Source organism: Lepidochelys olivacea, assembly GCF_965140295.1.
Source record: "Lepidochelys olivacea isolate rLepOli2 genome assembly, chromosome: 2".
Taxonomy (NCBI): Eukaryota; Metazoa; Chordata; order Testudines; family Cheloniidae; genus Lepidochelys; species Lepidochelys olivacea.
In genome coordinates this window covers 205,734,866-205,762,096 of record NC_140412.1, presented here as the reverse complement: position 1 = coordinate 205,762,096, position 27,231 = coordinate 205,734,866, and the positions used below count along the sequence as shown (strand labels likewise).

At 38.9% G+C, this 27,231-nt stretch overlaps 1 protein-coding gene across 2 annotated transcripts in view; it reads right to left on the bottom strand.

The window, feature by feature from the left end:
- ANKRD28 (ankyrin repeat domain 28) overlaps positions 1-27,231 on the bottom strand; it is a 227,539-nt gene that overhangs the window by 75,013 nt on the left and 125,295 nt on the right. For both annotated transcript variants that reach the window (XM_084621173.1, XM_084621172.1), the window contains exons 4-8: positions 16,521-16,591; positions 12,220-12,420; positions 11,366-11,453; positions 3,096-3,238; positions 48-260 (exon numbers count right to left, since the gene is read on the bottom strand). In XM_084621173.1, coding sequence (XP_084477299.1) covers positions 48-260; positions 3,096-3,238; positions 11,366-11,453; positions 12,220-12,420; positions 16,521-16,591 — 716 coding nt within the window. The remainder of the gene's footprint in view (positions 1-47; positions 261-3,095; positions 3,239-11,365; positions 11,454-12,219; positions 12,421-16,520; positions 16,592-27,231) is intronic.

Sequence of the window (27,231 nt, the reverse complement as noted above, 5' to 3'; positions counted from 1 at the left end):
TCGTATGTTACAACTTATTGAATCCACCTTTAGATTAATTTCCTTACCTTCATATTTACATCTGCTCCATTACAGACCAAAAGTTCTAAACACAATGCTCCATGTGTTGATGCAGCAGCAAAGTGCAAAGGTGTAAAACCTCTCTCATTCATCTGATTTACATTAGCACCACAGTCTATAAGTTCATTTACTACAACATCTTGTCCATTGTAGCAAGCTACATGAAGCGGAGTATTTCCGTAGGCATTTGGTTCATTCATCTAATGGGGAAAAAACAAGACAATTAGTAAGATACTGTGAAATTCTACCACACTTCTTTTATGCCATCATGCAACAGTATTTAACTAGGTACAAAAGAACATCTTTTGTTGTTATGCAGGATGTCTTCATTGCATTCTGGAATATCACAAAACAGTACATTAAATGTGTTCTGGACTGGATTTCCTTGACCAAAAAACTTTAGAATGGAATACTTTTCAACCTCTCTGAGAGGAGATAATTAAAGTGTTTGGTAGTGGTTGTGGGAAAGGAAGGTATTCTGCCACTTGTAAATAGAATTCTCTAAGTTTATTATCACAACAAGTCCACATTGTTGGGATCATGTACCTTGATTGTATGAGCCCCCAAAGCTCCTATAATGCAGAGTCACTGGTGGCATGTACATACTCTTCCCTTGATCTAATCATCAAGATTGTACAATATAGAGGGTCGCACACCTTCTTGTTTTTGCAGGCACATCCCACTGCACGCAAGAGAGGCTCCTCGCATTCCTTAGCCGCTCCTCATGCTGCCTGTGTGCCACACTCCCATCACCTTCTATTTCAGAGGCTCTCTGCAACCTACCTTTCATGCGAGAGGTGGTGTGCCCTCAGTGTTTCTTCCCCCAATACTAGGGTCTCTCAATTCCAACCCCAAGCAAGGACCCCTGTGCTCTCCTTGCCCCATTCACTCTTCTGCCACATGCCAGGGTCTCTGTGTGCATCTCTATCCATCCCTTTCTCCCATACCGATGTCCCTCATTCTCTCCACTGCCAGGGTCATCCATTCTCCCCCAACCCCGGCAAGGGTTCTGTGTGCCACCAATTCATCCCCCATGCCAGGGCTCTGTGAATACCCCTAGTCCATACATTATGCTGGAACATGTTAATAGCTACCATCAATCAGCTCTTTAATCTACAGACAATTACAGAAGTGGCTGAACTGCTGGGTGTGCTAGGTGAATGCAAATGGCTCCACATGCCCCCATCTCCCTCTTTTGTTTTTTCCAATTTTCACCAAAATCAATAGGGTTAGTTCATTGATGCCTAAAATATTCCCTGAAATTTTGGAATTGAGTGGATGCAGTGCTCAAAAGTTATCACATTACTGACAGACAAGTGCCAATGACTCCACCTCCCTCAATTCCTTACTGCCAGTTCCAAATACATAGTACTAATCTAGAAAAACAAAGCAGAAAAGTAGGTGAGTGTTGGTCCGCAGGGGCAATGTGCTCTGACAACTCCAGTTACAAGTGAAAAATGTTCTTCTATCTTTTGCAAATTATTTTTGCAGATTCCTTTTAATGGACAAGAACCTCACAGAGGAGGGTTGAGTATTTAAACAGCAGAGCTGCTCTCCCAAAATGAAAATTAGGAACTTAAAACTAAAATTTTACTCCTGACGGAATTCTGCACCATTGCACAATGCAGAATTTACACAGAATTAATGTTCTGTGCAGAATTTTATTTTTTCACGCAGAATTTGAGACAGCCGGAGCCCAGCTGCCCAGGGCCAACAGCGGTAACCGCGGTATTTCAAAAATACTATTTTGAAATAAATTACTAAAACAACAAACTGATGTGATACGTTTCAGAGTAGCAGCCATGTTAGTCTGTAGTCGCAAAAAGAAAAGGAGGACTTGTGGCACCTTAGAGACTAACCAATTTATTAGAGCATAAGCTTTCGTGAGCTACAGCTCACTTCCTCAGATGCATATCGTGGAAACTGCAGCAGGCTTTATATATACACAGAGAATATGAAACAATACCTATTCCCACCCCACTGTCCTGCTGGTAATAGCTTATCTAAAGTGATTTCCAGCATTTTGACCAATAAAATATGCAGAATTTTAAAATATTGTATGCAGAATTTTTAATTTTGGGGTGCAGAATCCCCCCAGGAGTAATTAAATGTAGAGACTTAGGTGCCTCGATCTAGTCATCTAAATAAATGGTCTGTTGTTCCATGGAACTGAATGCCTGCGGGGCCGAATGAATTTAGTAGGAATTTTGGGTGCCAAGTACTTACGAAAATCAGGCCACATACTAAGATGCCTAACTATGGATTTAGGTGCCCAATTTTAGGCACCCAAGTTTGGAAATATTTGTTTTAGCTCCTAAGATATGAGAAGTTAATACTGAATGAATGTGCAAATAGAGCTCCATATTACATTATACAAAGAAACATCCTAGTTTTCAAACTACAACTTCAGAAGCAATGGTCACTCTGTGGAAGATTGCAAGATTATTCAAAAGGTAGAACGCCAGTAGGCCTACAATTCTCTTTAATAAATTTATTTTTATCATCTCAAAAATACTGACAATATTTTTGTTAATATATTTTTAAAACTAGGTACTTATATGACCATCATCAGTGTGGTATAAGAGTACCTCACAATCATTAATGATTTACCCTCAAAACTCCTGTGAGATAGGGAAGTTTTATCCCCGCTTTACAGATGGGGAACTGAAACAAGAGATTAAGTGACTTCCTCAATGTCACAGAAAAAGTGTACGTCAGAGCTTGCAACAGAACTCCAATCTCCTGAGTCCCAGTCCAGTGCCTTAAACATAGGATCACTCCTTCCCTCCCGGAAGATAATGAAACCATTTAAAGGACAAGTTTACCTTTAAGTGAAAATCTATAGAAGAAACTTAAGCCTAGGGAGTGAAGTTCTGTAACCAATAAATAAATGAGTGAAGACCTTATGAAGTACTCTACCACAATTATTATTCTTGAGCATGAAGAAAGGAGCATTCTCTGCACCACTATATTCCTGATCAGTAATAGTTTAGATTTTTCCTATGTCATTTGCCTTTGGCTACATGTTTACTTACATCAACTCCAAGATCTAGAAGATATTTGACTACACTGATCATTCCACTAGATGCTGCAGCATGTAGGGGTGTATATGATTTCTTGTCTTTGCATGTCACTTCAGCTCCATGGGTCACAAGTAATTTCACAACTTCAATGTGACCTGGGCAAATAAAAGAAAAATAAATATTAAGACATAACTTAATTTATCAATTGTGCTCTGACTCAGAGAAATAATATCAATTTATTATTAGCTGCACTTGATCAACTTTTAAAAGGTGAAAAATGCACTATAGACTCTCCTCATTTAAAAGAAGCAGAGAACCATATTCTTTCCCCATCTCATTTCCTTATGATTTATAAAGGCAGTCTGAAATATTTTGTCCATGTATTTCCTCCTACTCCAAACAATCTCTCTAGCCTTGATTTTTGTTTTATATAAAAAAATATCAAATCCTGTCTTCTGTTTTTGCTGAAGGATTTTTTGGAGGACTTAAAACCTTACGTCAGCCCATTAGCTCTCAAATCCAACTGAGAGGAGAAGGGATTTTTAGTAAGCTACTTAAAACTGTTTGCTTATCTGATTTAATACCTATCTAACTCAAACTTCTGTCAAAGATTTGAAAGAAAAGCTCAGAACCTTGCTCTTTCAAACTGAAGACTGAGAAAACTTCCATTTAATTTCTTAAGGCCTCCTGCATGAATCGTGAAAAGACTTCATATTTCTGAAGTTTCTAAAGTAGAAACAAGCAGAAAGATAAGTCTCTTTTTTAAGAAAACATTTCTAGACTTCGTAATATAAAAAAATTAATTTTTCCTTTACAGATATGTTATTTTTTGAAAACTTTACCCAAAGAAATTTAGAAATGCAAGATCCATTTTCAAAAGTAAATTAAGAATTCATAAGCCTAAGTCTCACTGAAAATCAATGGGACATACGCTCCTAATTCCCCAAGTCATTTTTTAAAATAAAGGCTCGTCTATGATTAAACAGCTGCACCAATGCATCTGCGCCGCTGTAGCGCTTCAGTGAAGACACTACCTACGCTGATGGAAATGCTTCTCCCATTGGCACAGGACGGTAATCCACCTCCCCGAGAGGCGGTAGCTATGTTGATGAGAGACGCCCTCCTGTTGACATTGCGCTGTCTACACTGGGAGTTAGGTTGTTATAATTGCATTTATGTCGGTGTAACTTATGTTGCTTAGGAGGGTGTTTTATTCATCCCCTTGAGTGACATAAATTATGCCAACATAAGCTATAGTATAGACATAGCTTAAGTGAGAATCAGGTCCACTGTATATGAACATACACACAGAGATTTCTTTAAAAAAATGTAAGAAGTTAATTTTATCCCTCCCCCTCCGTTGTCTACAAATCTATTTTAAAAATGGAAATTAGACAAGTGATATGCTCCAGGGATAAAGTATCCTATTACAAGTCTATAAAAGTAGCATGTGCTAAAATTGGTAGATAGAATTTAGCTTAGCTGAACAAGAGAAAGCATTTGTTTTTCCAGCTGGGTGAGCACACACCAGAAAATGTACCTCATTACAAACCCGATAATGCTTGTCCATACATAGCTGTGGCATCTCAAGCACTGAATTTCATTCCCTCAAAACTACTACTGCAGGCAGGATAAATCAGATCTTAACTATTAGTTTTATCTCTAAGAACACTGGATCAATAACAGTCACACACAACAACCTCTTGGCTGAAGTGATTAGCAATAGTTGAAGTCTGATGTCAGCATGGCTTCAAACTATGAGTAATGGTATTAACACTGCTTAATTCACTGGTCTCAGCAACATTCTAGCTACCATAAGTCTCCCCCCTACAGAAGAAAGTCTGTGATCTTGTTCTGTTTTACTCTTTGGCACTAGGAGTATGGATTTCCCAGCATGATGTACATATTTTACACTAGTTCTGGATGGCTCCAATACCAATTTCACTAATTTAAAGACTAATTTAAAACAGGCTTCAAGCAGAGATTTCTGCAATGTGGATTATTAATATTCTTACTTGTATAAGTGAAGCAATTTCTAGGACAAGAAATCCAGATATTCTTGACTAGATCACTTTTACAACCATCCTGATCTATCAGGTGACCAATTATTTAAGTATTTTTTTTTCAAATATGCATTTTCTATTTTGTAAACTACAAAAGACTTTACAGACCTCAACACCAAGCATACTTGCAGTGCTTTATAAAGTTATTTAACAACTTTTCCTCAATCCACCCATACAAATTTAGGAGTTTCATTTATTGGGCATATACCTATTCTGACTTCTTTATATTTAAACAGAAACGTACCATGAAACCCCCCCAATTATTATTATTATTAATAGTTTGAGTAAACAATTTGAAAATTGTATTTTCCCTGTTTCCAGCTCCTGTCTCCACTTTCTGTTTCAAGTCAGGATTTGGGAATACTGTCCTGACAAAACACTCTGCAAATAAAAGCAACACTGAAAGAGCAAACAGTACCTTAGCACAGGCCTGGGCTAACAATGCTTCTGCAGTGACAGACAGGGGAAGTTTTATTCCTCTAAGGCCTTATCTAGAGTAGTAAAGGGGTGGGGGGTAAAATCAATTTTTAACCCAATTTAAAACATTACTTAGCATTTAACATATATGCAGTTTAATATCTTTAAAATCATGTTAGACTTTGATAAGCAAATACAATTTTAGAGATGTTAGCACCTAGCATAGATGCAGTTTAAGTGATGTTTCCAATGGAGTTAACTAACTCAAGGAACCTAACTTAATTAAAAACAAACAAAAAACACCCCAAAATATTAAACACTTTTTCTAGTCTACACAAGGCTTGAGAAACTAGACTGAAGATGGCACGTTGATACCATAATTCTAGCTTCACTGGGAAGAAGAAAACTGAGATACAAAGAGTGGAGTTGTGAATGATACAGGGAGTGATCACTTGCTTCCATAGCCATGACTGGCAGGCAAGGGACTAGAGCCAGTGCAGTCCCCATCGAGGAACAGTGCCAAGAATCAATTCCTTTCCCTGCTGACAGCCGCATGATCACCTAACCTTTCTGCAGAAGCATTCAAAGGCTCTGTTTTCTCTATGCCAGTGGTTCTTAAACTGTGGGCTGGTACCCCAAAATGGGTCATAACCCCATTTAATGGGGTTACAAGGGCTGACTTAGACTTGCTGGGGCCTGAGGCCAATGCCCGAGATTACAGGCCCCCTGCCTAGGGCTGAAGCCCTTGGGCTTTGGCCCCTCAACCCAGGGCGGTGGGGCTCTGACTTTGGTTCCCCCACCTGGGGCGGCGGGTCTTGGGCAGGCTCAGGCTTCAGTTCCCCCTCCTTAGGTTGTGTAGTAATTTTTGTTGTCAGAAGGGGGTCGCGGTGCATAAAGTTTGAGAACCCCTGCTCTATGCAAACTATTGCTAGTATTTTGGGTTTTTTTAAATGTGTTCATTACACATTAATCCTTTAAATGAAAGCTTTTTTGAATCACAGCTGAAAAATAAGCTAAACTGTACTTCTCAGTAAAAATCAATAAGCACAACTTTGCTCTTCCTCTACAACTTCTCTCAGGGCTCATTACATTACTTGTTTTTGAATAGAAGTAGTTCCTAAGGTTACTACTTCAATATAATCTTTGCTATACCTATATCAGCACAAGCTTGACCTAAAGCAAAAAACGAACACCTACTCAGACACTATGTTAAATGTCTGTCCTACTGACACACATGATGGACATCTGTCCAAGCAGCAATCTGTCCTGGTACATATGTAGTAAGTACTAAGACCAAAATGGGGCAAATTATCTAGATCTATGCTATTATCCCTACTATCACAACAAATTGATATGAACAAAGACCAAAGAGTTAAAATGTTTGAAGTGTCTATGGCATAATCCATATTATTCATCAATAATCCACTAATCTTCAAGTTAGTCAGGCACCAACACAGTTCTAAACCTCACTCTGTTTTACTCAGTGAAGTTGCCATATCAAAGTTTTATGCTTTGTGCAATAACTAAGGTAAACTTGTTCACCAGTCATACAGCTTCCCATTATTAACTGCAATTCAAAGGTTCTATTGGGACAATGATATTGAACAATCCTTCTTTATGAAAGTGTAAAAATGATGCAAAAGACAAGCTGGAAAGAGTAGGAACATGTTCTTATATTAAATGTAGTGGCACAAGATGGGATAAAATCAGCTCCATGATCTAAGCATCAGTGCACTACAGAGGCACTGACCAACAATGATTTTGCCCTTCACCTCCACTCCCCTTGGCGTTTATTTCTCTCTATTCTCCTGAGAATTTTAATTCCCCCACATCAGAAAGTATTTAGTTCCCCTCCCACCACAAAAAAGTTAATAAGAATTGTTAAAAATAAAAACACATTAAGGTTGTGTTTAAATAATTTTGAAAAACAGAAATGTTAATGATTAAACAATATAAGTCATTATAAAATATACTGCTTAATATAGTTAATTCTGTATTAAGATATAGAATCATAGGACTGAAAGGGATCTCAAGAGGTCATCTAGTCTAGTCCCCTGCACTCATGGCAGGACTAAGTATTATCTAGACTATTCCTGACAGGTATTTGTCTAACCTGCTCTTACAAATCTCCAATGATGGAGATTCCACAACCTCCCTAGGCAATTTATTCCAATGTTTAACCACCCTGACAGCTAGGAAGTTTTTCCTAATGTCCAACCTAAACCTCCCCTTGCTGCAATTTAAGCCCATTGCTTCTTGTCCTATCGCCAGAGGTTAACAACAATTCTTCTCCCTCCATCTTTTATATACTTGAAAACTGCTAGCATGTCCCCTCTCAGTCTTCTCTTTTCCAGACTAAACAAACCCAATTTTTTCAACCTTCCCTCATAGGTCATGTTTTTTAGACCTTTAATCATTTTTGTTGCTCTTCTCTGGACTTCCTCCAATTTGTCCACATCTTTCCTGAAATGTGGCACCCAGAACTGGACACAATACTCCAGCTGAGGCCTAATGTGCACGGAGTAGAGCGAAAGAATTACTTCTCATGTCTTGCTTACAACACTCCCGCTAATACATCCCAGAATGATATTTGCTTTTTTTTTTTTTTGCGCAACAGTGAGTACTACGTATGTACCACTAACAGTGTTACACTGCTGACTCATATTTAGCTTGTGGTCCACTATGACCCCAGATCCCTTTCCGCAGTACTCCTTCCTAGGCAGTCATTTCCCATTTTGTATGTGTGCAACTGATTGTTCCTTCCTAAATGGAGAACTTTGCATTTGTCTTTATTGAATTTCATCCTATTTACTTCAGACCATTTCTCCAGTTTGTCCAGATCATTGTACCAAGACAATGTAATTGTAATGTCTCATTGCAAATGATCCAAAATAGCTGAGTAAGATTTTCCTTCCCCCCACAAATCTCTCCCCCAAAACCCTCCACAAATCCTGTCCTGAAGAGATTTCAGCCTATTTTTTAAAAAGGTGCTTATAAATGCACAATCTAAACGGATTTCAAAGCATTTTCCATAGTTTTTAGATTCACTAAAAAAAAGTATGTACAGCATACAATAATCATTTATATCTATGAAGAAGAGCAACTGCCATTAACAGAACTATAGGACACTACACAAATGTTTAGGAATAACTGGGAGTAGGGAAACATAGTTAGACAAAATGTAAACTACCCAGAATAGAATTTGTTCAGCACATTAATGCAAAACTACTACTCCAGAGTGCTATGGGATCTCTAATGATTACAAATGGATCTTGGTTTTATATCTCCTCTGATTAATTTCTGTGCTTGCAGAGAACATAATATAAATTTTTCTATTTTCATTCTTCTCTCCTGTGTCGGATAAACTATTATTTTTGAAAGTCAAACCGCACCTCTGAAGAGTCAAGACTATGGAATGGCATCAATTTACTTTTTCCTGCAATTGATAATTAAACTCAAATTGATTAATGCTGACTTAATATGTTTATCACATAATTTACATTTTGAAATGACACCCGCTTCTAGCCAATTTCCTGGAAATAGATATCTGTTACTGTTCCGGAGCTGTGGCCACTACCATAAATTCTTCAGTGAGAACCAATACAGCCCTGCTGAGATAAAAGAAAGGAGAACTGAAAGCAATTACAGCTGGTATCAAGTCCTAAGAAATTACAACTTTTTGTGATGTCAAGAGAAAGTATTTTGTAAGCACACAGATGCCACAGGTAGAAAAGACACTGAAGAAAAGTTACGTTGCACTTGCTCAGAAGTCAAAGAAAACTGGTTGTTACTGAAAAGTACATCAGTAGCTGCTTCGGACTTATTTAGAAGTACAACTGAGTTATTTAGCCACGGCTAAGAGGCTTCTGTCAGAGCACTGGAACTAAAAGCCCTTATCTGCTTTTCTTTTAACCTTTGCCCTTCTTAAATGAAGCTGGAGGTGAGGAACCATGACTACAGACAAGCTGAAGAAAAGAATTCCCATACTTATTATAAACAGCAAAGTTCTACATAAAAGACTAATGGAAGGAAGTCTACATAAAGGAAGCCTGTATCATTAGGACGTGATAACCAACCCATTGTGGACAACTTCATCGTCAGAGGCAAGACAATGATTGGGTAAAGAGGCTGAAATCCTGGAAGTGCAATAATTTGAAGTCTTATTCTTGGTCCATTTCCCTATTAAACAAAACTAAACAAAACCCAAGCAGGGAGCGAATCAGAAATATACCGATCTTAAAGTCTATTATTTTTCCTTTGTGAGTCAGCTTCTGATACTTTACTAGAAAACTTCATATTTTTAGTAAGGCTTTTGACATAGTCCCACATGACATTCTCATAAGCAAACTAGGAAAATGTGGCCTAGATTAAATTACTATAAGGTGGGTACACAACTGATTGAAAGACCATATTTAAAGAGTAGTTATCAATGATTATCTGTCAAACTGGAGGTCCCACAGAGGTCAGTTGCAGGTCCAGTACTATCAATTTTTTCATTAATGATTTGGATAGTGGACTGGAGAGCATGCTTATAAAATCTGTGGATGATGCCAAGCTGGGAGGGAATGCAAGCACTTGGAGAACAGGATTAAAATGCAAAATGGTCTTGACAAAATAGAGAATTGGTCAGAAATCAACAAAATGAAATTCAATAAAGAGAAATGTAAACGGTTACACTTAAGGAAAAAATTAAATGTACATACACAAAATGGAGAATAACTGACTATACACTGGAATTGCTGAAAAGGATCTGGAAATTACAGCACATCACAAATTGAATGAGACAATGTGATGCAGTTGCAAAAAAAGCCAATCTCTTTCTGGTGTGTATTAACAGGAGTGTCTTATGTAAGACACAGGAGGCAACTCTCCTGCTCTACTTGGCACAGGTGAGGCCTCAGATGGATTAATGTGTCCAACTGAGGGTGGCACACTTTAGTAAAGATGTGGATAAATTGGAGAGAGCTCGGTGGAGAGCAACAAAAATGATAAAAGGTTTAGAAAACCTGACCTATGAGGAAAGGTTAAAAACTGGGCATGTTTACTCTTGAGAAAAAAAACCTGAGTGGCGACCTGTCACAGTCTTCAAATATGTTAAGGGCTGTTCTAAAGAGGACAGTAATTAATCTTTCTCCATGTCCATTGAAGGGAGAACAAATAGTAATGGGCCTAATCTGCAGAAGGGAGATTTAGGATAGAAATTAGGAAAAAGGTTTTTAATTATAAGGGTAGTGAAATTCTGGAATAGTCATCCAAGGGAGGTTGTATTTTTAAGAACAGGTTGGACAACACCTGTCAGGTAAAGTCTAGGTTCACTTGATTCTAGCCTCAGTACAGTGGGCTGGACCTGGTAACTTCTCACAGTCCCTTCCAGTCACATTTCTATGACTCTATAACCACCACCTATAAGTAATGGAGAATTATATTTATCTCTATTCAGTTTCCTCGTACGCCGATCTTTCCTCTTAATAGCCATGTGGCATTAGTGGTCACATTTTCAATCAGGAATCCACATTAAACCAAAAAGTTAGTGTTTAGGGGAAAAACTGTTTTCCTTCATTTCTCAAAATTAATTAGCATGTCATTTTTTTCTGCCACAAAAGCATTCATTAAAAAAAAGACAGTTTGCTGTATCCTATTACAAATGTTATATGAGATGTATAGATACCTTCCTCGTAATCACCTACTACGCAACCTTGACTAAACGCTTTTGCCTAGAAATTAAAGTATATAAGTTCAATAAAATGAAGTGACTGACTTTCTCTCTAATGCACAGAGAATCAGTTGCAAAAGAGTACATACCCATATATGCTCCCCAATGTATAGCTCGTCTGTCTTTCTTGTCAAATGCATTAATATTGGCACCTCTAGACAACAACAAACTCACCATCTAGGGTGAAGAAAGAAAAATGAGTAAAACACCTCTGCTCAGAATATAAAACTATGCACAGAATGTGGCATAATAATGAAAGCGAAGAATAAATCTTGGGTGAAATGAAACCAAGTTTTTAAATCCTTTAAAACCACCATTCCATTTACATCGCTTCTGATATTTTGTGCATTTAAGCATGCTGACTGCCCACACTGTTGACAATGTTGTGATCATAGGATCCTCTAAATTAGATATCAAGTGAAAACCAAAATATTTTAGATTACCTATTTTATGCAATTGTTTAACAACCATGGCATACTATATGTACTGTATCTACTACATACATACTGTTTATTAAAACTAAAAAAGTTAGTTAAAAATCTATGCATTTAATCACCCTACAAATTTACATATTAAAAACCTTTCATTTCCATACAAACTGCTGAAAGTGGATCGATTACACTATGGCTTCAATCACTTGAAATTAATTTACAATTTAAGTTTATACATCTCAGCAGAACCCAGACTATAAATAAAAGGTTGTTGATTTTTTCTGGGGGAATGCAGAAACTAGAAAAAGCGTTCCTACAGGCTACTAATAAGGCCGTACCTCACCACTGGAACAGTATTCTTCAAGGCTTTACTATGGGGATGTAAATGCTGTAAATATACTTTAGTGTACATTTTACCATTACCAGATCATGCACAAGTATGCAACTAAATAATCAGAGCTTTGGTGGGAGGCAAGAGGGCTAAAAAACAAGATCTGGAAAATAATCCATACCTCAGCATGTCCACTGAAGGCTGCATGATGTAATGCTGTTCTGCCTGCTCGATCTGACACATTTACATTACTTAGAAGAGGCACCAAAGCTTCAGCACATTTAACAGCTTTATTTGCAGCTGCTATATGTAGGGGTGTCTGCCAGTTTTTGTCACGGGCATTGACATCTGCTGAATGCTTTAACAGCACCTGAACAGCATCCTGAAAATATTTGCAATAAAATAAATTACATTACTAAAGAACTAAAAGAATATACTCAGCAACTCCATATAAAGTACAACAGAATCTCACTAATTCACACTTTGATAAACTGCATTCACATGTATTTTCAGGTTATGAGTTTATTCTCAAGCCCAGCAAGATTCTGGGATGGTTATAGATCCCCCAAACACAGCTAAGGAACTTACAATTGGCATTTGACACTGGTGGAATTCCCCATCACACGATCAATAATGCTCAGGACTCCCTCTATTAGTGTGCATTAGTGAGGCACTACTGTACTTAAAATATATTACTACCAATTGTTAGACACCTTTTTTCAAAGAATAAAAATAGCTGCAAATGGTATATTATAGATGGAGAGTTTAATAACCATACTTTTTACAGATGTGCCTGTTTATAATACTATCAATTTAAACAGACATCGGCGGCAAAAGGAATATAATTTTTAATGGTGCCAAAGTGACAATCCTGTTTTAGAGTTCTATATCACAGTAATTTGGTAAATAAGAAGTTTCATTCCCCTTTATAAAAATCAAGTTTAAACTGCAAACTTTTATACCATTCCTTTTACATTCCTACAGAAAGTAAAACCAAACACAATCCTGTTAATAACATATGCACACTATCACACAAAAAAGAAAACAGCTTGTCAATACAAATATTAAAATGTAGATGCAATACTTCATTTTTTCATTAAGTCCACAAAGCTTTCTACACTTTATTAATTGTTCTGATCGTTTCTTTAGTCAAATGCAAAAAGAGTGCAAAAATAAGAAGGTTACTACTCTGAACTTAAAACATTCTACTGAGGCTAAATATTGCAGGTATCTCAAATTATAGAGCAATGTTACTCACACACATTTGTGCTGCAATACCTAGACATCGCTGTGACTTATGAGTGGAGTGGAAATATTAACACTACATTCCATGTATTTATTCCATTAGAAGAACCTGTCAAAAGTTATCCTAAAACTATACATTTAATTTCCTCTCCTCTTAAGAAACAAAAAGTATAAGAGCAACCTAGAAAATACTTGTGCCTTACTTTATAACTGTAAATTGAATGAACAGTGAAATGGATATGGACCCAAAATGTATTTAATAGTTTACTAGGAAAAAGTTGATTACATATCAAGTCTTTGGCTCCTTTGAGTCTAACATCCATGAAAACACCTACAAGAATCAGGAAATAAATACAAGAAGAGCTCTGGAATTGGTTGGGCACAAACTGTCAAAGGAAACACTAATTTTACTGTAAAAAAATTACTCTGGTCTCAGTATGCAGTTAGTTTGTGTATGTGCAGTGATGTATTTTCAAATTAAATGAATCTTAACTTTTTCTTTTGCGCAAAACACACCAGCACACAAAAGGAGTGCAAATTCACATTCTGAAGACTAACAGTCTAAGCTGAAATATGTTCAAGAAAAAAAAGTTTGAAAACTAAATCCCCAAATATATTAAAGATATTTAGGGTGACCAGATGTTCGTTTAATTGGGTCTCCCCTCATTTGGGGGGAGTAGTCCTGCTGGATTATACCAAAACCAGGATTTAAATCACAGAGCTTCCTAGCTACTATACACAAGAGCTTGAACAGCGACACTCTGCCCCAGAAACGAGTCAGTAACCAGCTCAAGAGGGAGCATCTCTGTGCTGCTCCCAGCTGCACAGTGTGCTAGTACGTGTCCCCATCCATCTATTTATAAGGTATTCCATCATCTGAATATTTAAGAGCCCCCCAAATACGTAAAAGTAGAAACAACACTAAAAAGCTCTCTTTCTTCCATTCCAACCTATAGGATAAATAAATTTGATTAGTGTATAAGATTTGTTTCATTGCATGTTGTGAGTATGTGTAGAAACTCTAGGGAAAACGAAGAATAAATAAGTTTTGCATTTAAAAGTAATTAGTTCTGTGGTCACTTATCTCTTGCAGGAGCAAATTCCATAGTTTAGATCCACTCGCTGTCTCCCATACACCCTCCCAGAGTTGGCTGACAGATTCATTGTTTTGATAACAATGTTGTGATTATAGGAGGTCATGGTCACAGAGGGAGGGTTCTCTCTTAGGTAGCTAAGACAAGCCCATGGAAGGCTTTGAATATCAGGACAGAGGTCTTAAGTTGGACTATATTCAATGAGGAGCCACTGCAAAGAAATGAGCACCATGTGACCTGTGTTGCTATAGAAACAGACTGCTTCACAGCGTACTAGTTGAAGCTTTTTGCGTATCTAAGGCACGTGGGGGTTGGGTCAAAATGAAGTCCTACTGGCATCCAGTTCTTTGTGGGGAGAAGGGGTGGGGGGGGGGAAGAGTAGTTGTAGAAGTTAAAAAGGTCCTACGGGGCAGACCCCTGGGCTGGTCCATTTTGTGGGAGAGAAGTGGTGCCCTTTGAAGTTTGGGGAAGGATATGTCCCAATCTCCAGATTTATATATAGTTTTGCCACAATAAAACCAGTTCACTGCAAGTTCTTATATGCTAAGGTTATGTTAATGATATACTAATGTGATTTACAGTTTTCATTTTATTATACTCATAGCCCTAGAAGCAAGGCAAGACTTATACAAATGAGAAAATAATATTCTTATTTTAGGAGTGATAACTGAGCAGAGGAAACTTTTTAAAAGTAAAATGTTCCATAGATTCAAAAAATCATTAGCCAAATTGTGACAGATCCTAGTGAGGGTATTCACAGAAGAGGAGGAAAGGAAGGAGAAAGCACGCAACGAGCATCCCATCCCCCCCAACACAAGGGGCAGAAACAACTATAGTCCCAAATCTCAGGAGAGTGCAAGGACTGCTGCTTCAGTGAGGCTCTCTCAGGGGAGCATATTGCTTTACCCTAAAGGATAGTTTAGCCTATGCACCAAGCCATTCATAGAAGAATTGTGTCCAAGTCCCTTATGGGACAAGACCTCCACATTACTACCTACTTAGGCTAGTGGCTAAATGCTACTATTTGGCCCAAAAGCAAAATCTAAAATGGACGGTTTTAGATCCAAAGTCTGATGCCTGAGACTCTGCAAAACCAAAACAATCTCATTTCATCCCCTCTCTCTCTAATAAAAATAAAACAATAATAGTACTGATATGACTCAGGCACAGTACTCTGCGTAGTCAGGTTCTGTGAAATTCTCCCACATGACTCTAGCAACAATACATGTCAATCCTAACCTTCAGCATTTTTACTGAGCTAATTTTATTCACGGATTTAAAATTCCAGTTAATGACAGTTTGAAACTCAGAATACGATACCTGAACAATGATATAAATGCACCTCTTAATTTTTCTTCCTACGATATTTCTATATTTAGCAACATATTGATACATGCTTCAAAAACCTTGATTTTCTGATGAAACAAAATGTCAGAATTTTATTAGCAGCTTGCTCTGCTCTACTCTGTACATTTGAATGTTTCAGATGAAACTTAAACCTACAAGCCCAAACTAAATACTTTATGTATGTTAAAACGCTTACTGCTGCTAGCTTCAATGTTTTCAATAAAGAAACTGTAGAAATGCTTGCCTATTAAAAAATGAAAAAAAACAAAACAAAATTGTGCTGTATAGGTGAAAACAAACCCTATTTAGTTTCTAGAGTATTTTTCCCTTATACCGAACCACTTTGGTTATCTCATCCGAAAGGAATCAAGGACTTTATGTTCTGAATTCAGAAATATTCTCTGTCATGGGAATGGCATTCATGATTTATTATTTCCATGTACAAGAATTTCTGGTTTCCTTTTGTATTAAAATAATAAAAACAAACTACCTGTACTTATTCTAGATTCTTTTAATTAACATTTCTAAAAGCATGTTATTTTTGCAATTTTTTTTTCCTGTTCAGAACCTCTCTCTATTCTACAATTGGAATTATGAAGTTATGCCCTCCCCCTTTTTTTTTCCTGTTAAATTTTAAAAAATCTGTTGCAAACATCCTGGGCTCTCTAAGCATTTTCAGTAGTTTCACTCTAAGAAAACTGAATAAGAAATAGAAGGTTGTCTGAGATGCTGTATTTTATTTTACATAAACTCATCTTTAAAAAAAAGAAAAGAAAAAAACGTGTTTATTTCATACCTCACTACATGATGCAACAGCTCTGTGTAAGGGAGTCAACCACTTGCTGTCTTTGGCATTAACTCTAGCTCCTGTAACAAAAAATAAATAAAATTAACTGACAGTGTATTCATACAAAATCTAAGTGTTTCAATAGACAAATTACTGTACAAAGTTACTACAACATTATATGCTAGACTAGTTAATGCAGGAGGATGCTCAGAAAAATACTTTTTTCCATGGGCTTTGGGTTATAGGATTCGCCCTTTGATGCACAGATGGAATTCTGTAATTTCTTGTTCACAAATAGTGAAGTGTATTTAATCAGTTATCTACACTAGTGAAATCTATTTTCCCAATAGTACTTCAAAGGGCTGCTGTGGCAGGAAAAAAAAAAGAAGCACTGGGTATCCTTGTCTTCATGCAACACAAAGCCAAGCACCCACAACACACACCACTTAATGGTATTCTGAGAGCAGATGAGGGGAAGAAGATTCATGATCCCCATTCCTTCATACCCCTTTGTAGTTGGGCAGATTTGTCTGCTTCCCTGCTGTCGACAGATAGGGGTAGTGCTCGCTGTCCCCCTTGGGAACTGGAGCGCATGAGGGAAAGAAGAGCAATATTTGAAGCTGCTTACTCCTGCCCGACAACTACTTCTCTTCAGCAGCTGGATTTGCAATGATCCCGCCTCCTCAGCCAGAGAGCCTATTCCCTATCAGCTAAGCAATACCAGGGAAGCTCCTCCTTTTGTGGTGGCCTATGCTGTTTACACCTGGGGGAACCAAGAATTTGATAGACTGAAAAGGAAGAACTCTTCTGACTTTGAAAATGATGAGTAATACAGCTAATATGGAGATGTCAGTGCCCCTTCCTTGTTTCTAAACTTGTTCACATACACACAAAAGGATATTTATTACAGCAGGCTGCGAAAGCTTGTTCAAAAAATCTTAGTTCCTTTAAAAAAGAAAAAACCCACACCCTAGAAAGCCCTAAATCCGCGCGCGCTCTCTCTCTCTTTCTTTTTTTAAGGCCCATTTTGGGCTTGACCCTTGGTTTTTAAAAAGTAAAACAAAATGATAGTTATAATCTATTAGAGTAAATTGGGAAATCATTCCCTCCTCCATCAACAGTTTCAATGAAATAAAAAGTTTGCTTTTATCAAAGGATCTTCACTTATAAACTGAATTTTTTATGAAAATTTCCATTTAACTCAACCATTTTTTTGCCAAAAAGTGTTTTGATAATTTTTTTGACCAGCTCTGGAATCCAAATGTTAATGATACATCTCTATATACTAAGATGAGTGTACATCTCTTAAATTATCAAGAAAGGCAAGCCATTTATTGAGAAATTGATGTTTGGGGAAAGGATAATTGGGACCCAATAATCTAGTATAACAATGTTTGGCCAACTCAGGAGAAAATTACACCTTGTTGATATGTAATCTCTTCTTTCAACAATTTAAAGACCAACACTGCTTTCTGATAAACAGACATGTAAATCATGTGCCTCATTAAAAAAAATCAGCTACAGTGTGCACCATACTCTTTTAGTGCACATGAATTTTAATTTTAAACTTGCATAGTATTAGACAGTTGGCTTAAACAAACCACTATCGCAGAGCAGCCTAGAAATCAATCACTTATTAAAACAACCAGCAGTGGATTTCTTAAATTTAACTTTTCTATTTATTTATAACTGCATTCATTTGCTAAAGCCCCCAACCCCACTACTCATTAACGACTATGGAAACAACTGAAAATACAATTCACACTATTTTCTACATGGGCTTATGAACAGTCTCTGCTGTCAGATTCCTCCATTAAGTGAACACGAACTCCTTTGAGTAATATATTTCCTGAATGTATTTTTTAACAATGTGTTTTCCTGTTTCCTGATATAGCAATATTTCTAATTGCAAAATTGTTTTGTGCAATATGCTGTACTGCAAAAACAATATATTTACAACTGGAAGACAGTTCAGTAAAGACCAGCTAACCTAATTAATAAACTGTACTTCTGTTATCATAGAAAATCAGCAAACTAGACTACTTTAATATGAAATACTTGGTGCTCAGAGTTAAACACAACTAATCCTAGAAAATAATTCATTTGTTTTACATCACACGTGCCAAAGAATGCACAAGCATGAAAGGTTTGTAGTGGGGTAAAACGTCACCCTGCAAGGGATTTCTAATTTGTTTTATAATGGCTTCCTTCAAACAGTGATAAATGTCTGAAGAGAGAGGGGTGATCATAGAATATCAGGGTTGGAAGGGACCTCAGGAGGTCATCTAGTCCAACCCCCTCCTCAAAAGCAGGACCCATCCCCAATTAAATCATCCCAGCCAGGGCTTTGTCAAGCCTGACCTTAAAAACTTCTAAGGAAGAAGATTCCACCAGCTCCCTAGGCAACGTATTCCAGTGTTTCACCACCCTCCTCGTGAAAAAGTTTTTCCTAATATCCAACCTAAACCTCCCCCACTGCAACTTGAGACCATTACTCCTTGTCCTGTCCTCTTCCACCACTGAGAATAGTCTAGAACCATCCTCTCTGGAACTACCTCTCAGGTAGTTGAAAGCAGCTATCAAATCCCCCCTCATTCTTCTCTTCCGCAGACTAAACAATCCCAGTTCCCTCAGCCTCTCCTCATAAGTCATGTGTTCCAGACCCCTAATCATTTTTGTTGCCCTTCGCTGGACTCTCTCCAATTTATCCACATCCTTCTTGAAGTGTGGGGCCCAAAACTGGACACAGTACTCCAGATGAGGCCTCACCAATGTTGAATAGAGGGGGACGATCACGTCCCTCGATCTGCTCGCTATGCCCCTACTTATACATCCCAAAATGCCATTGGTCTTCTTGGCAACAAGGGCACACTGCTGACTAATATCCAGCTTCTTGTCCACTGTCACCCCTAGGTCCTTTTCCGCAGAACTGCTGCCTAGCCATTCGGTTCCTAGTCTGTAGCTGTGCATTGGGTTCTTCTGTCCTAAGTGCAGGACCCTGCACTTATCCTTATTGAACCTCATCAGATTTCTTTTGGCCCAATCCTCCAATTTGTCTAGGTCCCTCTGTATCCTATCCCTGCCCTCCAGCGTATCTACCACTCCTCCCAGTTTAGTATCATCCGCAAAGTTGCTGAGAGTGCAATCCACACCATCCTCCAGATCATTTATGAAGATATTGAACAAAACTGGCCCCAGGACCGACCCCTGGGGCACTCCACTTGACACCGGCTGCCAACTAGACATGGAGCCATTGATCACTACCCGTTGAGCCCGACAATCTAGCCAACTTTCTACCCACCTTATAGTGCATTCATCCAGCCCATACTACTTTAACTTGCTGACAAGAATACTGTGGGAGACCGTGTCAAAAGCTTTGCTAAAGTCAAGATACAATACATCCACTGCTTTCCCTTCATCCACAGAACCAGTAATCTGTGGTGATGTTGTGGGGAGGGTGAAGGCGTTGAGAGGGAACGGTCACAGCTATGCAATAGTCCAACCAACACTGAAGAAAACCACCCTGGACAGCTATCTTCTAACATCCACAGTCAAACCTCCCATTCCTGAGCAAACTCAGAGAAGCTAGCACCAAGCCAGCTACGAACTCATCTTACTGATGGTAACATTCTAGATCCAGCACAACCTAGATTCAGGCCTCTATTCAATGGATAGAGGACAGACATCCACTGTTAACCATGAGATACGGCTGTCTCGCCTGAGAAGTGTGGCAGGAATCCCAAATAACGTGCTAAAATGGTTTGAGTCCTTCCCTGGAAGTATGCACCCAAAGAGTAGAGATGGAAAATTGCACTTCCACTGCTAGAACTCTCACTTGTGGAGTTCTACAAGGATCAATTCGCTCTCCAGTCCTCTCATACAATCACTAGGTGAACTTGTCAGATGACACGGATTCCAGTGCCAGCAACATGCAGATAACACAGCTCTACCGATCCTTCATCACACATGACCACACCACTATAATCCAGATGGCCCAGTGCTTGGATGAGATCAACTCATAGATGACGAACAGCTGGCTGAAGCTCAGCAACACAGAGGTGATGCTGGTGGTCCGAGGAAAGTATTTTGAAGAGTTTGCAGCCACAATTTAGTCTCCTTTGAGTGAAGGTTCACTTCCACAATTGGTCAAACTCAGTCCGTAGTCTAGGAGTACTCCTTGATTCCTCATTGATGCTGAGCTGTCACATTGCAATGCCAGCAAGTAATACCTTCTACCATCTCTGATTGGCTGGGAGACTCCATCCCATCCTGTTGGACAAAGACCTGACCTCAATTATTCATGCCTTTGCCACCTGTCAGCTGGACTACAGCAAAGAGATATACCTGAGCATGAAACCTTTAGCATTTAGGAAACTCCAACTAGTAGCTTACCTTCTTAGCAACACAGACTACCGTGAGCACATCAAAACCTATACTCATTTGCCATAGAATTCTGAATCAAGTTCAAGGTCTCGTTCCTTAATTTCGAAATGCTCCCATGGCCTGAACCCCTGGATACCTAAAAGACTGTCTAAGGCTGCAGGACAAAACCCATGGTCAACAACTTTGCTCCTCTGTCACAATGGAACTCTCAACCTTTAGAGTAAAGCTTGACCAGATGGGAGACAGAACCTTCTCCGGGGTGGTTCAAAACTGCAATGAACTCCCCCCAGAACCAGGGACCATCACAAACCTCACCACTTTGCACTCATTTCTTTGACCATGCCTTCTCTAATATAAAACATATAGCAACAGATATTTAAGAAATAAAAAACCCTACAAAACATGGCACTCCACTGAACAAATTTCTCCAACTGGGAAGAGGAGGAGAGAACAAACAACACAGGACAGATGTGAAGTCACATTGCTTAACACACTACTGGGAAGTACTCACATGCTATGGGCATAAGTGTGGTATAAAAACCTATATAGAACAGATTCATCCATTAAAATAATTCTTGAAAACCTTGTGCAAGAGAATGGGTGGTATTTAGAAAGATTTTTTTTCCCCCTCGAGAGGGAGAAATTTCTAACACATCTAAAGAATCAGCAAGTAAATCTTACTTTTGTCTATCACCATGAAATCACCCAAACACCATCAGCCCAGACTAACAGTCTCCATACTATTCTATACCCAGAGCTAAAGTCAAATACATCTGAGGACTCCAAATGTTGCTGGAATTGTCTTACAACAGCCTTCCCAGTAATTGTCTCCCAAAAAAGGAAGATTTGAGACTGAACAATAATTAAGACCATAAATTGTCTGCATCCTACCAGCCATAAGCATACCTGTCATGCTTCCAGTTGCTCTCCAACCCCTGCCCGGGCCTCTCATTGTGACTGGCAGACAGTAAGATACAAGCAAGAGCCTAAAATACAGAAGACCTACTATCCTGTTAGTAATTTTCCCCCTCCAGCAATTCCATGCACAGTGTACTACTGACTCTCCAAACAGCAAAAGAAAGACAGCACAGTAAATGAACACAGGGAATTTAAAAAAAAATGGAAGCAAGAAAATGGAAGGAAAAATGAAAGAAGGAAAGAAATACAGATTGAAGAGAAAATGGGACAGATTTTAGCCCTGCCTGCACTAAGAACATGACCCTTTTCCATCAGCAGTCAAAGTAACTGGTCCACCAAACTGGAGTTGAAAAACTTTGCCCTTTAGTGTAAGGACAACGAAAAAAACTGAGTTACCATTGACTGGATCCTTGGATCTCAGCTCAATGCATGAGATAGGCCAGAACTCCCCTAGCTCTTAAAGAGTTCAAGTGCTTTGGAGACATGGGCGGCCCAATCTTATTCTCAGATCAGCTGCCATGGTGTCTTAGGCCACTGCCATTCCTTTCTGTCCATGCTTAGCTATAAAGCACTGTCAGTTGGAAATGCAGTTATTTAGTCATGCAGTTTCAGAGTTCAGTGAAGCTACAGACTTTTGCTTCAGTTTGAAAACAGAACACTTTCTAACATTTCTACATCCTTTGACTGATTTCTCCTCATTCCCATGGTTTGCTTGGGGTTCTGGAGTGGTTCCTTATAGAACTAGTTTTCTTTGATGATTTTAGCTGCATAGCTGAAATTGTCCAAGTTGTTGGTGCCTCTATGGCTTCAGTCATGGAGGCTGATTTCAATGCACTGTGGGTCATTAGCCTCATAAGCGCTGATATTCTTTTAGTACTTGGTGTAATACTCTGTTGACAGCATCACTGTCTTGTCATTTGTTCTTCTACAGTCTCTATTTGTTATCATTAATCATTGTGGCAGCACCTACAGGCCTTCTTCAGGGCCCAGGACCTCATTATGCTAGGCACTGTAAACACATGAAGAGATGGTCCCTGCCCTCAAAAGCTTAAAATCTAAGTATAAGACAGGAAACAATGAGCAGCTACTAAAAAGAGAACAGAACACACAGAGACGATTATAAATGTAATAAGTAATGAGTACAACACAAAATTGCCTAGCTTATCTTGGAGTGCTGAATTCCTCATCTAACTCAATAACTTGATGCATTCTTAGTACCTGGGGATAGTTAATCTACGTTCTTTTGTCTTGTCTTCATTTTAGAGCTGGTTGAATCACTCAGATTAAAAGTTTTTAATGGATGTATTGGAATCTTTTGTCTTTGGAAGCATTACACAAAGCTCTCTGAAGACTGGAGAACCTCAGCTCTCCTTAGGCCTCTCACTATATTTCTGCATGCTGGAACCATTCTTGGCCTCGAGTACTTCAGAGTTATTTGCCTCAAAGCAGGTGCCTGATCTAGCTTTTAAAGTGCAGCCTTGCATCGTCCCCCCCGCCACAAATACTAAATATACTTATACCTGTTGGACAAAGACCTGACCTCAATTATTCATGCCTTTGCCACCCGTCAGCTGGACTACATTGAATCACAGAACTGGAAGGGACCTCGAGAGATCATCTAGTCCAGTCCCCTGCACTCAAGGGGCAACTAACTTATCTATACCATCCCAGACAGGTGTTTGTCCAACCTGCTCTTAAAAATCCCCAATGATGGAGATTCCACAACCTCCCTAGGCAATTTATTCCAGTGCTTAGCCACTCTGACAGTTAGGAAGTTTTTCCTGATGTCCAACCTAAACCGCCCTGGCTGCAATTTAAGTCCATTGATTCTTGTCCTATACTCAGAGGTTAACAATTTTTCCTCCTTCCTCCTTGTAACAACCTTTTATGTACTTCAAAACTGTTAACATGTCCCCTCCCAGTGAGGCAAAGTTATTCTGTATTGGGTTATAAGCCTTTCCTGTGTGAATACACTGATCCAACATGTTCGTGGATGTTTACTATATGCCTATAATGTTTGAATTCAATGTGAATTATACAGGAAGGCAACAAAATAGCTTCTCAGATAAGAATACCTAGTTACACACTAAGAAGACAATGGGGACCAGATGTTAGCTTCAAAGATCCTTTATCTTGTCTCCAACACACTGTAAAACTAGGCTAGGAATTAGAGATCAAATGAAGACTGAACAGTTAGAAGACCTCTGAGAGGCTGAAAAGGGGGCCAGGGTTTATTTGTGAGCAAGTATAGGCAGACAGGCTGGCACAGAAAATGCTCTGTGGAGGAGTCAGGCCTCCCAGACCCAGGGAATGGTAAGTCTTAAAGAAGAACTAGATATGCTTACAGTATGTTTTACTGTTTTTGAGATATATTTTTTCTGAAATGGTTTTAAATAAATGATGCTTTGCTTTAAGGAAGCTCTTTGGTCATTAATTACCACAGTCATTGCCCCAGAGGAAGTAGAAATACAGGTTCTGAGCCGAAGTCAGACCTAAAATGGTCAAGATTGAGACACAAGTGACTACCACACAGCACCTTATGTGAGTGAGAGTGAAATACACAAGAAAGGGGTGCTGGCTTGAAGCCTAGAGGAAGTGCATCAGAGGGACCAGGAGATGTTAATAGTGCAGTTCGCCTGATAACAATGAGGTATTTTTGCTATTCTGTTTCTTCTGTTCAAAGGTCACAATCTAAAGTGACTACTCTGTCTGAACAACAATACAACTTTGACAGTTTCACAAACTCATCATTTCAGGTTTTCATAACTTAAGGATTAGAGTCTGTATATTCTATACCTAAAAAAGCCTGAGATCACAACAGAGGAGAACGTGGATTATATATTAAGAGAAAATTTAGAGGCCATTTCAAACAGATATTCTACAAAAAATGTCCTCCACTTGACAGCAAACCAGATTTGAGAGAAAATACACATTTGTAGGTGCCCTTTATGTCTGAAGTGGATGCTATACTGTCCAAAGACAGGTTTCAGAGTGGTAGCCGTGTTAGTCTGTATCAGCAAAAACGAGGAGTCCTTGTGGCACCTTAGAGAATAAAATTTATTTGGGCATAAGCTTTCATGGGCTAGAACCCACTTCATCAGATGCATGGAGTGGAAAATACAGGAGCAGGTATAAATACATGAAAAGATGTGAATTGCCTTACCAACTGCAAGGTTAGTCTAACGAGACAATTCAATTGACAGCAGGATACCAAGGGAGGAAAAATAACTTTTGAAGTGGTAATGAGAGTGGCCCATTTCAGACAGTTGACAAGAAGGTGTGAGTGAGTACCAGTAGGGGAAAATTAGTATTGGTGAAATTAGGTTTAGGTTGTAAAATGACCCAACCACTCCCAGTCTTTATTCAGGCCTGATGTCCAGTTTGCAAATTAATTCCAGTTCTGCAGTTTCACATTGGAGTCTGTTTTGGAAGGTTTTTTTTTTTGGGAAGAATTGCCACTTTTAGGTCTGTTATTGAGTGACCAGGGAGATTGAAGTGAAGTGTTCTCCTACTGGTTTTTGAACGTTATGATTCCTGATGTCAGATTTGTGTCCATTTATTATTTTGCATAGACACAGTCCGGTTTGGCCAATGTACTTGGCAGAGGGGCATTGCTAGCACATGATGGCATATATCACATTGGTAGATGTGCAGGTGAACAAGTCCCTGATGGTGTGGCTGATGTGGTTAAGGTCCTATGATGGTGTCCCTTGAATAGATCAGTTGGCACCGGGATTTGGCACTCAGGACAGAGTTGGCACCACGGTTTGTTGCAGGGTTTGGTTCCTGGGTTGGTGTTTTTGTTGTGTGGTGTGTAGTTGCTGGTGAGTATTTGCTTCAGGTTGGGGGGCTGTCTGTAAGTGAGGACTGGCCTGTCCCCCAAGATCTGTGAGAGTGATGGATCGTCCCTCAGGATAGGTTGTAGATCCTTGATGATGCGCTGGAGAGGTTTTAGTTGGGGCTGTAAGTGATGGCTAGTGGCGTTGCTACTTTCTTTGTTGGGCCTGCCTTGTAGTAGGTGACTTCTGGGTACCCTTCTGGCTCTGTCAATCTGTTTCACTTCACTTCACCTAAGCCTAATTTCCCCCTACTGTTACTCACACCTTCTTGTCAACTATCTGAAATGGGCCACTCATTACCACTTCAAAAGTTATTTTTCCTCCCTTGGTATCCTGCTGTCAATTGAATTGTCTCATTAGACTAACCTCACATTTAGTAAGGCAATTCACATCTTTTCATGTACTTATATCTGCTCCTGTATTTTCCACTCCATGCATCTGATGAAGTGGGTTCTAGCCCACGAACGCTTACGCCCAAATAAATTAGTCTCTAAGATACCACAAGGACTCCTCGTTGTTTTTGTCCAAAGAACAAACATCTAAAGAATTCCTGTTAAGTATTGCTTAAAGCAACAGGGCACTATGAAAAACAGTTTTGATGTAGTGGGGGAAAACAGCTACATTTTTTCACATGACAAAGGGAAAACGAGAAATGTAATGCCAATTAGATACAGGCCAGATAGCTGTTCCTTTCAAGTAAACAATACAAAAAATGTTGTAGATACTCTGACAAAAGAATATCAAAGCCTGTTTCTCAGAAGGGGATCTGAATATCAGATTGACTTGTATAAGGAAGAATAGATAAGATTGCCTTTTCATATAGGCAACTGCCAGCTCTTAAATGAAATTCACACTGAAGCTAGTTGATTATACTACTACTATAATACCGCATTTCATGGTACGTGTTACCGAACTCATTTCTTCAAACTCTGAATGGGCTTGGCTGTGCATCATGCCTCAGTTTGCATACTGAAGGCAAAATGCAGCACAAACCACTTCCCATTATGTTTTATTAGTTACATGGATGCTAATCCATCCTTTGTTATAGTTCTTACTGGAGATGGGCCAACTCTTCTACAAAGTGTACTTAAATAACTGGCTGGTACTACTAGTAATAAATGCTGAGAGAATGTATTATTTTATTCCCTTTATCACTAATAAACTAAGGAAGCCATCAGCATCTGCTTTATTGAACATCAATGCATTTATTTAACCTGTTTTTATAGACATGATAAAATTTCTTCAATCTAAATACCACTGATATAACACTAATTATAATACAATATATATAATAATACAGCACTAAAAGAGTTTCAGGCCAAAGGATTGAAGACCTTGCATGGGATACAGGGCCCAAACAGCCACTTTCTTAGTGTGGCAGAGCTCCGACCTTGTCCCCATGGGTCCCGCGCTTCCAGGCGGTTTATGCTAGCTTCAGAGGCTCACAGCAACCCTCCACGTAGCCCTTCTCTCTCTAGGGCAAGGGACACAGCCTACTGAGCCCTTTTCATCATAAGCCAGCAATGGAGGTTGATGAGAGAATTCCCAGTCTCTGTTGCTCCTGTGGCCTCATGTCAGAA